The 15,073-nt window shown below is 39.2% G+C and overlaps 1 protein-coding gene across 1 annotated transcript in view; it reads right to left on the reverse strand.

Moving 5' to 3' along the window:
* Positions 1-250: 250 nt before the first annotated feature.
* The window catches only part of RNF19A (ring finger protein 19A, RBR E3 ubiquitin protein ligase), a 57,640-nt gene continuing 42,817 nt past the window's right edge, over positions 251-15,073 (reverse strand). Inside the window, 8 exon segments of the mRNA XM_032130351.1 lie at positions 251-2,463; positions 2,830-2,973; positions 4,351-4,564; positions 5,239-5,400; positions 7,436-7,550; positions 12,079-12,241; positions 12,801-12,945; positions 14,860-15,068. Coding sequence (XP_031986242.1) covers positions 1,779-2,463; positions 2,830-2,973; positions 4,351-4,564; positions 5,239-5,400; positions 7,436-7,550; positions 12,079-12,241; positions 12,801-12,945; positions 14,860-15,068 — 1,837 coding nt within the window. The 3' untranslated portion in view covers positions 251-1,778.

The raw sequence follows: 15,073 nt of genomic DNA on the forward strand, positions 1-15,073 counted from the left end.
TGCCAGAGACGCAGCTCAGATTTCTTTTCATCTTAGAGAAGGCTGAAGTCTTATACAAAATGCAAGTGACTTTAGATCTTACATTTCCAAGAATCAGAGCATTCAACTTTCAAAGCACACCTAATCAAATGAAAATATTTAAAGGCAGCAAGAGGTAAGAGCAGCCAGCACCTTACCGGGAAAACGGCTCCCTGGGAACATACCCGTTTTTAAAGGCTGATCAGCACATTACACAACAGACCACCAGGAGTCAGTATTTAGACATTTATTTCAGATATGCAGTTTACACGCATATTATTGAGCAAAACCAAATTGCAAATATACAAATACTGTAACAAGCATTACCAAATAACATAACTGGCACTAGTGTTATAAGCTATTACTGAAACTGGTGAGGGTAAGTCATGGAAGAGGACTGTAGCTCATGGCATTCTTTTCATCCAACTAAACTTCCAGTAGCACCATAATGGCATGGCAATACATGAAACACAAGACAGAACATTGTTAACTGTTATTCTGAGATTCACAACTTTTTTTTCCATTTTAGTGAATTACTTAGCAAAAAAATGTTAACAGTGCAGGCGCTTTGGCCAACTTCAGCTTGTGTTCAGCTGTACATCTTCCATATGCAAAAGAAAAAGAAAAAAGCATATTTGGAGCCCATCTTTGCACTTGGGCAGTCATTGCACTGCACTTAAGATTCCGGGACTGAAGACAGGCATGTCTTGCAAAGAGATGTCAAGTCCACTAAAGCCTGAGTGAGTCTTTGGTAGGCCAATACCTCATTATTATATCTATGACAGTCATTTTATTCACTAGGATTTTCTTTTGTGATCCAAGGTGGCCAAAGAGGACATTCTGGAAAACATTACAGTAAAATCCTCAAACGACCAGGCACTTCAAACCCAGTCTTTTCTAAAGGCACCAAGAATGGATGGGGCACCAATTTTCCCCCTAATGAAAGGTGACTGCATCTGCTTGTCTACAATGCTTATAAATCACTGGATTGTTATTTTACAGTTTTTACACACTATATAGTAGCCTTATCTGCTGCATGATTGGTTGCATGAATTAATAGGTAACCCCACTGTTCTACACAGGTGATGTCTCCACTCCTATTAAGTACCAATTTCTTATGTTTTACAATTACGTAAAAGCCATAACCCTGCTCAAAGTGTACACACACACAAACACTTCTGACACAGGCTACATCCATCTCAAGATATGCAGTTCATTCTACATGCATTCTAAATACAGTGTGTCCAGTTATGAAACAAAATTATCATTCTGAATATTCACTGTTGAAGTATGTTTGTATAGGTCTCTGCAGGTCTTCGCTTCCCTTAAATTTAAGGGTTCACACAAGAATGGTTTTAAGTCACTAATGCTCAGCTAACACCCTTTACCCCAAACCTCATATTTTCCAAGTGAACAGTGCAGGACATATTATTCATTTCAGCATTTAACATATTAAGAATTTACCAATTTTTATCTAAATACACCAAGTATACGCTTTCAAGCAAAGTTGTGGCAAAAATACAAAACATGGACATATTTGTACTGCTGTAATGCACTTGGTTAAAGCCTTCATGTCTCTTCACACAGGTTGAAGATGCATATGAAGTATTTTGCCTTATCAGACAAGTATATAGAAAACGAAGTTATATCAAAACCTTGCTTCTGCTGGTCACCTGAAACTTACAGAAGTCGCTTATGATTCAACCAGCTTTCAGACAGGGTTCTTTAGTGGCAAAGATATTTTTGCAGCACTTACAGATTTAAATTTCAGTCTGAATAGCAGTGCTTAATTCCACAGCATGTTGTGAGTGGTTGTTGTTTGTTTCTTTCAATGTTTCACCAACACCTAAATCTACGTCTGTCGAAGATCCATTATTAATGCTTTCCTCAGCAATGTAACTCAGCTGTGGAACGTCAGTGCTTGGAGCTGTTGGAACAGGCACAGGGATTCCACTTGGCTGTGGAGAGTTTTCCAAGCGATCGTTTTCCACCTCTGGGAGAACACTGACTGTGGTAAAGCGAGTGTGATAGTCGCTGGAACCATGGCTACAGGAAGTTTTCATACTTTCCATATCTGAGCAACTGAACTCAGAGAAATGGCTGGAGTGCGAATCTGCTACCGATGGAATACTATCGCTCAGAGAGGGAGAGTCAAATTCACTGGAGTTTGTGCTTTGCTGTTCCAACAGCTGAGCATCCATGTCCTCTCTCGTCTCATTAATCTTCATGCTACTCTTCTTTCTCAGCTTACCTTTGCACTTCTTCCCCGCCGTGCTGTCCTTGGACCACTTGGTGGCGCCGGCTTTGCCTTCGGGCGGGCCGGAGCAGCCGGCGGAGCCGCGCCCGGCAGCGCTGCCGTCCTCCACGCTGCTGCTCCCGCTGTGGTGCCGGAACTTGGCTGGCTTGGATTCGATATCCACCTGCACTTCCAGGCTGTTGCCTTCCCTACAACAGGGGAGAATCCGTGAGTGTTAAGTGGCCATCGGAGGGCAGAACAAACTCTTGCTGCTTTCCAATATACCACAGTGAAAGCGAGAGGAATGTATCTTGTAAAGAGAAATATTTAACCACATAAACAGCCCAAAGGAAAACACAAAGTCTGAAAGACCAAACGCTTTACTGAGCTATAGCAATGGCATTCCTCTTTGGAAATAACCCTGGCAAAATGTAAGCAGTCACATGTAATTCCATTTGTAACAAAATCTGCTGTTTCAAAGTGTGATCTTGAATGTAGAACAGCTGAGGCATGCTTAGAATATCCTTTAGTAAGCAAGGCTTATAAATATTCCATTTTCACCACATTTCTCTTACCTGTCCAAAGGGATGTAGGAGTTCAGGATGGATCCTGCCATTGCTTTGGTACTGGCATTGTCACTAACTGTTCCCAAGCTAACTGTGCCAGATTCTCCGCTCAGACTGTATCGTTCTTTCTGCACATCTGCTTGTACTTCCAGTCTTTGAGAGAAAGAGAGAGAGTTACACATACTACAACAGTTAAAGCACACTAGCTGAAAATTAGTGTCACCTTGTAGATGGCAGTAAGTGAGTCAGTAATAAATAGAGTTCCTGAGTCACTCCAGTACTGATGTGCTTAATTACTCTACTGACACATGTTCTCCATTCCCACTATCAAAAATGACTACTTTTTGATTAAAACCAAGCAAACAGAAACACCTCAAAGCAAAACCAGATTAATTTCCTAAAGGCATTAACCAAAAGTTCTGGATTCTCTCCCTCCTGAGATTCACAAGGACAACTTCCAGGTTCAGCTACAGTTCTTTTGCAGATAGTACACTATACTCTAAAAACAGTAGAAACAATCAGAAGGGTACATAAATTCATGACATGATAGTTCCCATGTTTCCCCTGCTGCAAATTACTACTAATCAAATAAGAGGCAGAGAACTGTGTTCTGTATTCTGCTTTATATTGTATTGCTATCAACTGCAACAGGAATAATAGAAACATGAGCAATCTTAAGTTGGGCTCAGCAGATAAGCCAGAAATCAAATTACAAGCTTTTTTCCATATGTTTTGTTTATCTGTGTTCTGACAGTGAAATTGAAGTGTTTTTTTTTGTTTTTCACTCTCAGCTCTTTAAAGAAGAGGGTATGCATACCTCACTCAGCAGTCACAGCCTGAAACATCTGTCCCAGCATAGGGGAACTCTTGATACTATCCCACTGTCTTTATTCTCTATGGCCTGGACTGCGAAATTACTCAAACTGAGCAGTGTTGGCAGCTAATTTAAGGAGCAAATTCCATCCTGAATTCTACATGCTAACAATCCTTTGTACACACTCCCTTTCTCTTCAGGGTGCAGAAGAGCCAAGTACCAGAAAGGTCCAAATTCACAGAAGGCACTGAGCACGCGACAAGAAGCTGCCACCTTGGCAAGGCCAGGTGCTCATCTGCCTCCCCTCCTGCCTGAAGTCCATGTGGAATGCACACTCCACACAGGTGTTCTGAAGGCACAGCTTGGATGACAGAATGAGTCAGCAGTTCTGACTTTTGGGTGAGGTGCACCAGAGAACAAAACTGCATTAGACATGAGCTGCCTCCCTCTGGCTCCTGCCTACAGGCAGCTCTCCTGGGGAAGCAGGAGAACACGATCTCACATCCCACTTACCCTAAACAAAGTCTTGAGGATTGTGGTCAGGCAGGATCTCTTGAAAATCAGTAAGTTTGTCAGGGATGAACTGTTTATCTCCCAGAGACAGTTCCTTTTAATAGGAACCAGTATCACAAACCAAAAATGGGAAAACCGAGGAGGTGCACTTCCTGTGCCCAGGAGCAGAGCAGGACAGAGCAGGGTGGGAGCGCGCCCCTCACCTGTTGAAGCAGTTCACCATGGCGCTCCCCGAGAGGCTCCCCGTTATGCTGGCCCCAGCCAGGGCCATGGTGCTCGCTGTCTCGCTCAGGTTGTCCCGGATGGCTCCTATTCTGTCCATGTGGCTGCCGCTGGCGCTCAGGCTGCCCGTCAGCCCCCCGACACTCCCTTCCCCTATGCTGGGGTTGTGACGCGCCTCTGCCACCGAGGTGGTATCTGGGCAGAAACAAAGAAGGCTCGTCAGGTACAGAAGCTGCACTCAGCTGTTTCTAGAATGTGATCAGAGAAGCTGTTTCTGAAATTATGCTGAGAAGGATTTACAAAACATACTGTCACAAAAAGAGAACTTTGTCAAAAAAAACCCCAAAAAACCATAAACAACCCGAAATAATTTAAAAAGACACCTTTCTTGGAGCTGCTATAATGGTTATGCCTGACATCACATACTTAAGATAGCAAAAAATTAACCATGGATAGGATCGGAAACATGGAATCAAAGAATACAGAGAAACCCTATCACACAGGATAGTGCCATGTAATCAAAAAATTGGAGCATCAGACCCGTCTTTAGTTTGCCCTATTGAAAATAAAAAATGTAACCAGCTTCCATGAACCAGGATTCTGAAAGAGCAACAGTAATGCTACGTTAAAGCTTTTACCTATGGAGAAGACTTCAGTCTGGCTTTGATTAAAGTGGGCAAGAAAAGCTTTAATACTTATATTATAGCCCAACACAAAGTGACACAGAGGAGCTATTATCATCTGAGAAGTTCAATTTCAGCAATGAGCAGAAGCAGCCTCAAATGCAAATAACTACTCTAGTATCTAAGATAGAAAATACAACTCACAAAGCCCGTATTTATAGAAAATGGAACACTGAATTTTCTTACCTACAGCTGCATTTGTTCCACCAACATTTATATCATTTTCATCATCAAATTCTATCCTGACACCTTTTCCATTGCCAGCTGACACACCACAGCCTCCACTTCGGCAGAGGGAAATTGGAACAACTCCATACACATAAGCCAGCATAATAGGAACACCAATACCTACAGAGGGAAGTAGTCTTTCATTAAAAGTGACTTTTATTGTAGAGCCTTTCATAAAGGCAATTTCATTTTCCAAGATTACTTAATATTTGATTAATATCACACTTGAAACAGATAAGGAAGGAGCAAAATTAAGAAGTATTGGTAAATCACTACGGCGAAATGACAGGAAAGTACTTTCAGCAGGCAGAATGTCCTCTGTCAGCACTGGCAGGAAGAGAAGCTTAATGACTGATGAATTAATACTTTCAGTATGTCCATAACATACTTTACAAACAAAATTAAAGTACTTTCAATATTCACAAAAGCTCCACTGGGGGCTGTAATAATGTTCCACCTGAGAGGCAGAAATAGCAGAGATCTATTTCAAATGTTATTCAACTAAAAATATTAGTACCTCTACTGCTTTAATAAGGGGCTTCAATTTACATCCACTGAAGGCAGACATGGCTTTGCTATCAATTTAATAGGCCTTAACATTATTATTACTCTGGGATTTTTCAATATAAGATTTCCTTAAAAGTAAACAATTCTGCAGAGCAGGGTGGCAGAAATTAAGGGAAACCAGTTAAAGGTTCTGCAGACTAAAGCACACACAGATATACACACATCCAATCCCACCACTTCAAGTGGAATGTGAAAGTTAGTCCTTTGGCATACGAATTAAATCATCCTAGGGCTTTGCTGATGGAAGTATATAGAAAGTGCAAAAATGAGCAGACTGAAAAATGTCAAGTTGGCACATTCTGAAAAAGTCAGGAGAGAAGCAGACCTAATAGAAAGGCTCCTCAGTCTAATCTAAAAGAAGGGTTACAATTACATGAAGTCTTCACTAGAAATTTCTCCCATTCAAGGAGGAATTCCATATTCTTATGGTCATTATTCTGGAAACTACACAATGCCCTGAGACTGGAGGCCATGTGTTAATGGCAATGGGGCAAGAGCGAAACTCCACAAAATAAAACCTAACTGCTTTCCCTGAAAAGCCACATTTCATCTCTGTTCAGGAATAAGAAAACAGCTTGAGAGAAATGAAGTAAGACAGACCTATAAATACAACTATGAGACTTTGTGTCCCACCACCTGTTTAGCAGGGATCTGACACCACAGCCACATGAGAAAAATGCAATGCAGACTGACACCAGTTTCATGGCTGGCATATCCTTGTTTGCACAGTGGTCCACCATTGATAACAGGCAGTTTAAAGCCACAGCCTCCTGGTCAGTTTGAACCATCACTTGCTAAAAGTGGCCCTGTCTTCCGGAGGTTACTCATTACTCTTTGAGCATTGATTCTGGCACAAGGGGGAACACTGCAGACAACACTGTGTGTACATGGGGATGATCCAGCTTAAAATGCAATGGTAGGTCTTAGTGTGAGTCAGATATCCTCAGCAGCTTACTGTGCAACTGTGAAGATGCCTGTGCTGCAACAAAGAAGCAAGGCAGTGTCAGACAAGTCCCCTCCTTTCAAAAAAAATCTGGGTTTACAGTGATCTTGAAATTACCTGGGAAGATGAGACAACTATTTTGTAACGAACAGCAAGATTTTCCTTAAATGCTATCCTCAACAATCACCATGAGAAAGAGTGTAATGCAATTCAAACTGACTCCTGGAGCAAAGCAAGTGTCAACTACTGCAATGCTAAGAGTAAGAGACTGTTTTTGTTCTGCATTGAGAAAAGTTTGATATGAAGTTATTAAAATATGAATAGACTCTGTGGCAACAGTTTTTTTCTTGGTCATTTAAAAAACCTTTAAATACTTCCATCTTAAAAGCCAGATGTGACAATGTGGAAACTTCAATTTTCAAGATAAAAATTACTTTTACTTCTTCAGGAAATGCTACATTAAAATCAAGTACTGTATTCTTCATTCTGCCACAATAAATGTATAACCTCAGACTCCTCCTTGTCTTGGTTCCCTCACCTATAAAAGGAAACTACAGCACCTATCTCACCTGTGTTATTCATGAGTGTTTATAGAGTTCTGGTTGCAAGGTGCTACCAAGACACAAAATAATAGTATTTGCTTACCTACAGTTACTGCAGCTACAACTGGAGAAACAATTACAGATAAGGTTACACCACCTGCTATAGCCAAGTTTCGCTTGTGCTTTGAAATGTCTTTGCCTTCGTATCGATTGTGAATCTTGAAAGAAGAAAAGAAAGGGGTTTTAGAGTATTATCAACATCAAGAATACATTGCTGCACAGATGAAAGAAGTGACATTATTATATTATATTATATTATATATATTAGTTTGGAGCTGTATCCTGCTCTCTTCCAGAGAGACCACATTCTATGTCATGATTTCTTATCTCAAAGAAAATAAAATTTATACATATCCTAATTTTAGGCAACCTCTTACAAGTAAGAAGTCCTCCCATCCAGCAATTAAGCATTTATTCTCAGCCTCAAGTTTGAAGAGCTAAGTAATTGAATGGCTTTGTTTAACCATTACTCCAGCTTACATGGCTGGGAAAAGTAGACAAAATTTCAGGATAAAAGAACTGCCACATGTGATCAAATTGACACTTCTTATTCCCAGTCATCTTTTCCCTGAACAGTATGGAGTTAAAACTTTCACGAATTACTAGATCTATGGAAACAGGTTGACATAACAGAGCTATCAGAGAGCCTTCACCAAACATAGCCTGGAAGGAGGGGAAAGCAAGAACTGTTGCTCCAGCACCCCCTCATGACAAGCTACTGAGATAGAAAATGTTTTTGCAAACCTGAGTCTGTTTACTGAGGAATCTGCTACCCAAACCTCTTACTGATGGTTTAAGTCTGCAATAACTCTGAAATGTGACTGAATTAAACTTCCCTGCCACAAACCCCACATGAAGCTAAAAGGCCTTTAAAGAACATTGCTCTACAGAGATTTCCCACATTTTTGTGTTTCATTTACTCTCTTTAGGAACATGGTTTCTCAGAGGTATGCACTACATCTGTCATCATGCTTGGCTAAGATAGAATTACAAAGGAACAACAGGTATCTTAATGGCTGTCGCAAAGCCAAGTTAATCCTCACTCCATCTAAGGAAGAACACAAGAGATGAGTACCCAAAGAAGATAATGACAAAAAATGAGCTGGATGTCATGCTCTCTAAATTACCACGTTATTGAATGCTGTGCTTCCTAAAATATAATTTCAATTAGAGATTTGGAAGGGTTGTTCTCATTTTGGAATAAGTCTTTGTACTTGTTCAGGCAAGACAGGCAAGGAAAGGGCAGAGAAGGCACTGTGCAAAGAGAATCCATTTACTTGCTCTGAGGTACATTATACAGAGAGAAACATGGAGTGAGGGAGCACATGAATATTGAATATGCGTATGGATTAAAAAGGAAAAATTGAACGTGAACGCTCTCACAGTGTGAGTGTGTAAGAATTACAAACCCAGAAAGATTAGGTTTCATGGGGCTCTGAGCAATTAGCAGGATCACCTCAGGTGCTGAATTTTACTGTTATGGACAATTATAACTCCCAAAACAAAAGGCATAATACAACAAACAGATATCCATAAAGGTTACTGGATTCCTTAAACACAAAGCAAAAAATAAAGAAATGGAAGGAAGAGGTTACAGAGCAGAAACTGATTTAAAACATCAAGATAAAAGGTTACACTGGTAGAAACTACTATGAAATAAGAGACTTCCAAATATTGACTAAATAATAAAGAAAAACCAAACAAAAATACTAGGCCAGAAGAGAGATTTATATAAACACAGAAACCTATTAGGTTACAAGACTTGTATGTATAAAACCAGAGCACTAGCACTTCCTCAAGGAAACTCTATCAAAGCACAAGCACAAACTCTTCCAATGCAAAGGACAGACAGAATGTTGAAAAAGAACAATGAAGCTTCCTTTACCAAAGCAGCAGCAGCATTAAGAAAATAGAAAGTAGGTCAGATTACTATGAATGGGTATAGAAGAACAGCATGAGGGTGTTAGGCCAAAATCAGAAAGGTTAAAATAGAAGAGACAAAAAGCAAGAGATATCAAAGTCAAGGAGAAATTATTCTTCAAGTACAGTGCTAGTAAGAGGAAGACCAAATTGGATCAATTTGCTGTTCAACAAAAATGAAAGACAGCCCGCAAATGAAACTGGAGACCTGTTCCTATTTCCTTTTCCCTTCAGTTGTCATTGAAGATCAATGGTGAGCCAGACAACTGGTGACAAAGAAGTAAGATCAGTACAAATGCAGCAGATTGGCGCGTACTTACATGAGCTGATCTGAAAAATATCTCAGCAGGCCCAATTTCAGAGTCACTAATAGTAATTTTTGAAAATTATTAGTAGTAGATGTCTGAAAAAAAAATCCAGGAAAACTGGAAATGGTTAAATGGCAATTATAATCTTAAAAAGGGTACAATACAAACCAATAAGCTGAGGAAGTAAAAGACCACTGAACTGAACTTTGATTTTCTGAAAATTGGGAACTTGTAGACATCAAAGCAAATGAAGGAAACAAAAAGGTCACACTGATTTTTTTTTTTTCCCCGAGTAGAAATCATGCCAATTTAATTTTCTCCTGTAACAAGATAACTTAGCCTTGAGGATGGGGAGAAACAGATGTCACACACTGACTAATGAAATTCTTACATTCTTGTATGACAAACTCAAGCAGGTTATAATGGTCCAGACTGAAAAAATGGATGAGAGAAATCTACGAAGCTTCATGTGAAACTACAGAAAACATGTGAATAGTCATTAGGTTTTATAACTACCCAAATTGAGACTCTTCACTCCATACTTTTTCCAAGAGGTATGCCTTGGATCCGAGTATTGAACATTTTCATTAAAGTGGAAGATGGAAGGAGAAGAATATATGTGTTGAAATTCAGGCCAATACAATCTAGCATGGTTGCAAGAATGCCAGAATTCACTCCAATCATGAGAAGCTGAAAAAATGGTCTGAAATGACCAGACGCAGCTGAAATGGCAATGAGTTCAAGAACACCCTCAGGAGGAAGCCAATTGCTTGAATTACCAGTACAGTGGGAAAGGGTTTGCGTTTCAGTGTACACAAAATGCAAATAGCACGCTGTTGAAGAAGAGGTAACTGCTAGTTACTGGCACAGAATCACCCTCTCATTTAACTCAGCAGTAGTAATGCTGCAGCTTCACTGCTGTATTCAAACTGGACAAAAACAAAGGTGGCATGAACAACTACAAGGAAATCCAGAAGAAGAGAATGAGAAACCTAAATTAGTGTGTTTTCTTGACAGTTTGTCAAGAAAAGCTGGAAGCGCTAAGTTTGTTAAGAATGGACTTAAAAGTACCATTAAACATGTAACAGCATATTGCAGAATAGAAGGATTCTCTACATCAGCTGAAGAATAGGGTAGTAGGAATTTAATGTAAATTCTCGTCCTATACCAATGTTAAAACCAATAAACTTTTCTATGAAAACCAAGCTTAAGGGCCCTGTGAGATCTCCATCATCAGATGTTTTGAACAGCAAACGCGTAACAGGGGTCACAGAGAAATGACCACTAAGCAGTGGGGTACAACAGAAATTCTCATAAGGCTGCCCTCACAGACTAATGCTCTGAGACTTTCATATATGAAAGGTGCTCTGTGATGGGGTCCTATCCCAAAATAAAACGAGAAAAGCTAATCATGCAGATGTAATTTGAAACAGATTAACTGCTGCCTTCTTCCTCTTCTCACTTAGACGGTTCCAATGACTATATGGGACTAAACCATAACAGAATAAAAGGGTCAAAAACCAACTGTAGCAGAAAGCAGGGTACTTGCTTGAAAGAAAAAGATTAAATAAATACAGTGGAAAAGCTGCACCCCTGAACTTTTTGTCTAGCTGACACTTGCCCCCTTCCCTCTTCCCCCTTCCCCCAATAAATGCAGAATTATGAGTCTGTGCCAGTCACTGTGAGAATCCATGCTGATAAAAGCAGAAAAACAAACCTTCCAAGCCATCATTTCAAAAAGCCCATTTCCAAAAGATCTAGATAACTTATGACTATATCCTAAATTACATATAAGAGTTTGTTGATTACTTTATAGTAAAAGCTATTATATTTTTTAAGAGGAAATACATCAACTGCCTTCTGATTAACATGATCATTTCTAGCTCCTTCACAAAAGAAGTAAAATGAAGACAGGCTAGCTAGCACCAAACACACATTGGTGGACCGACCCAAGGCAATTACCAAGCTGCTGAGTATAAATGCTTAAATATGTGCATGCACAAACCTGAACTAGCATAATTTTATACTAAAATTCTGGTAACTATCTGCTTTTAAGAAAAAAAAAAAAAATTTCTTCCTTGTCCTCTAAAGATTGTTTAATTCTAGGGGACACAAGGGGAACCAGAGATTAAAACCAGAGCAATTTTGAAAAAGCATGCAGGAGCTTTCATGGCAAGATGCAGAAACTGGAAATTGTTCAGTGTTTTGCTCTGCATGTTTTAAGAGAAACTAGATCCTTAAAAACACTGCTTTTTGTTCCCGTACAACTGACACAAATATCCTTAAACAAAGTAGGGATTGGTTGGTTTGGTTTTTTGGAGATTGACTGGGTTTTTGTTTTGGGCTTGTTTGGGATTTTTTTAGCAGCAGTTAAGATACCCAACTGAACATAGCATCACCCAAGCCATACAACAGAAGGTAAAACCTGAAGCATACTGGGAGTTGAAGCACTTTTTACCTTACGTCCCACATATACAGGAATTCCAATAATCATAGCAGGAATAGCAATGCCAGCAATTAAGGCAATTCCTACAGGCGCTCCAACAAGTGTCCCCAGCTGCCAAAGGATTTTCTTCTTACGGCTCCATGGTTTCTTCCCCCAAAATGTGCAACCTGATGGGCTAATAAAAAGAAATAAGAAAACTGTAAAGAAACTGTAAATAAATCAACATAGCTATACCCTACTGAACATTTCCCTAGTTACAAAATTATTGTCCTTAGGTTCAAGTTACAGACATTATGGATACCAAATCATCAGTTATTTCTTCAGATTGTTTTTTGCCTTGACAGCATATTTTGCAATGTAACAAGAAGCATATTGCCACACACCAATCTATGGCTCACAGTAACACAATCAGAACTTTTGGATTGCCTAATAGAAAGACAATACAGCAGTATTAAGACATTAGTAAAAAGAGGGTGTGTTAATCTAAAATACTTGATTTGTACTAAGAACATGTTGCATGCATAAAACTTACAAAATACTTTAAAATAAAAAACAATAAAGAACTAATTTAAATACATGTATTAAAACTGACTTAATTCTCCAATATGGGTATTTCAACTGTGATTCTCTACTCTGAGAGGAAGAAAGCCAGACTTACAGCACTTGGGAACCTCCTTCTAAATACCTTAGAAAACAAATTACCAACCACATAGAATTTTTTTTATTAAATGTACCTTAAATAATGTAAATCTGAGATCTCTTTCATACATAGCCAACAGAATTCACAGCCACAGACAGCACAAGTCATATGATTGCAGCTTCCATCATTCATTTTTATTATATAAGCAGCACAGCGTGGGCATGGCTTTATGTCATCAGCTGTTTAAAAATGAATATTAAAATTGTATCAGTTTCTTAGACAAGCAAATATAATCACAATACAGACATACATTTGGGAAAACTGATTGAACCATTATCTGAAAAACTGAAGAAGTTTTTTATAAGGTTGCTTTACAAATCTTCATTTGGCAGTGACTTGTTATCAAATTTTTTTTTACAAACCTTGGACTGAGTAAAATTAATGAAAACAAGGTGTATTAGACCACATTCAAGTAATTGAATAGTTAATGCATACTCTCTGTTCAAGGATTTTCTAAGCTTAATGAAACAGAGTCTGACATTAAATATGTATGCTAACACAGGACTGATAATATGGTCTCTTCAAATATAATCTCCTTTTACATTTCATGCTGTTATGAATCCTATACTTGAATATTCAGTCTCCACTCTGTTCACGTATCTCAAATCCATCTCTCCGTTCACATTAATGTACTTCTTTGCCAACCTCTGCTTGAGTCCTTTTCACAGCCCTACTTTTTAGTTACTTAGTTCCTAGTAAAATATACAGAAGAAAACTCTGGAGAATCTCTATGTTCCCAAGTCAAATGTGGAAAAATGAGGTTAAGTGACCTGCTCTGTCAAACGAGGGGTCATTGAGCAACAGTGAAATACACGCACACCACAGTTATGATCTTCATTCCTGGTTAGCACCGGCACTTTGGGACAAGCTGTTTATTCACAGCAGCAGAAATACCTTGCAGCTCCTAGTGCAGAACTCCAAGTCTATTGCCTCAGTGCTATGATGTAAGATAAAGGGAGAGTTCATATTTGATAGAAAGAATACCTAAAGAGGTGCAGAACCAGCAGAAAAAAGTACCTCTACCAACTCCAGTGCACAAGGAATAAGCAGCTGGAAGGATTCATTAGCTACTCCCATATGGGAGCACATGCACAACCTACAGGGCGGTAAGTAAACTGAGCAAGTTCTCCAGCACAGGAAAGGCAGAGATACTGCTCTTCAGGCTGAGACAAATTGAAAGGGTAAGGAAAGGAGCTGGTGTGCTAACTTATTTAGCTTATTTTTAAATTTATTTGAAAGCTAGAGCAAGATGCCAATTTTTAGGGAAAGATGGGATGGATGCATTGTTAAAATAAGCCAGTGCAAACTACAAATTAGAGACTCTCAAGTCTGGGGCTGGATTGGAGAAAAACAGCTCTAACTGCAACGTGCAAGTGAGACTCTTTACCCCAAATATCTACCTTGCTTTACAGGCAGACACAAAAGCTGCCAAATAAATCAGAGTTTGATTTAATTCAGAGCCAGTTCCTATCAACAGCAAACCGGAATCGATGTGCTAAATACTACTCTGAATAGTTTATCCTCTTTTTTGGGGAATTACAAATAAGCTCAGCTTTGAGAGATGGTATTGTTTGCTTTGTGGCAGACAAGACAGATGAGCATTTCCTAGAAAACTAGAAATCAGTACTAAAAAAGATGTCAAACATCAGAGCTGGCATCAGAGTAATAGTCTTTTTGAAAACAGAAAATCAGTGGTTACGAGTTTTAATTTTAACAGCTGGGAAATTTCACCTACAGTGGAGAAAACAAGTGTACCAGTGTGGAAGTGATACAACTAAAGAAGTCAACATGCTAAACATGTGAGATGCCTTGCAGCAAGTTCATTTGATTTCACATTTTTCAACTACGAAGTAAGCACTTAAAATGCTGATGAGCTTTTAAGACTTAAGTCAGATGTTCTGGCCACAGAGTACTTCCAAGTATAGCATTTAAAATTTTAATCCAAATTTAGAATTGTAATTTTTTGTTTCTGAAAGACAAAGCACCTAGTATCTATCTACCATGTCACTATTCCATCCTTTCATTTTCTAGGGTTAATTGTGCAAATGTACAAAAGAGATGTTTTACAGACACAGCACCCTAATAATAAATACCTGCTGCTCCAGATTCCTGGCTGTAACTAATAGATGAAGAACGAATTGTTCTCAGGCGCAGACTCTGAGCTCTCTCCTGGCGAGCAGCATCACAGGTCTGGTTGGGATGCCAAATTTGCTTACAGTGGTAGCAAAACTCAGTTCCACAGCCTTCTCGTCCACATGTCAGTTTGGGGCAGCTGGCACATCCAAATGCGATTACAGCGTATCTTGA

The sequence above is a fragment of the Corvus moneduloides genome, chromosome 1, assembly GCF_009650955.1.
Source record: "Corvus moneduloides isolate bCorMon1 chromosome 1, bCorMon1.pri, whole genome shotgun sequence".
Taxonomy (NCBI): Eukaryota; Metazoa; Chordata; class Aves; order Passeriformes; family Corvidae; genus Corvus; species Corvus moneduloides.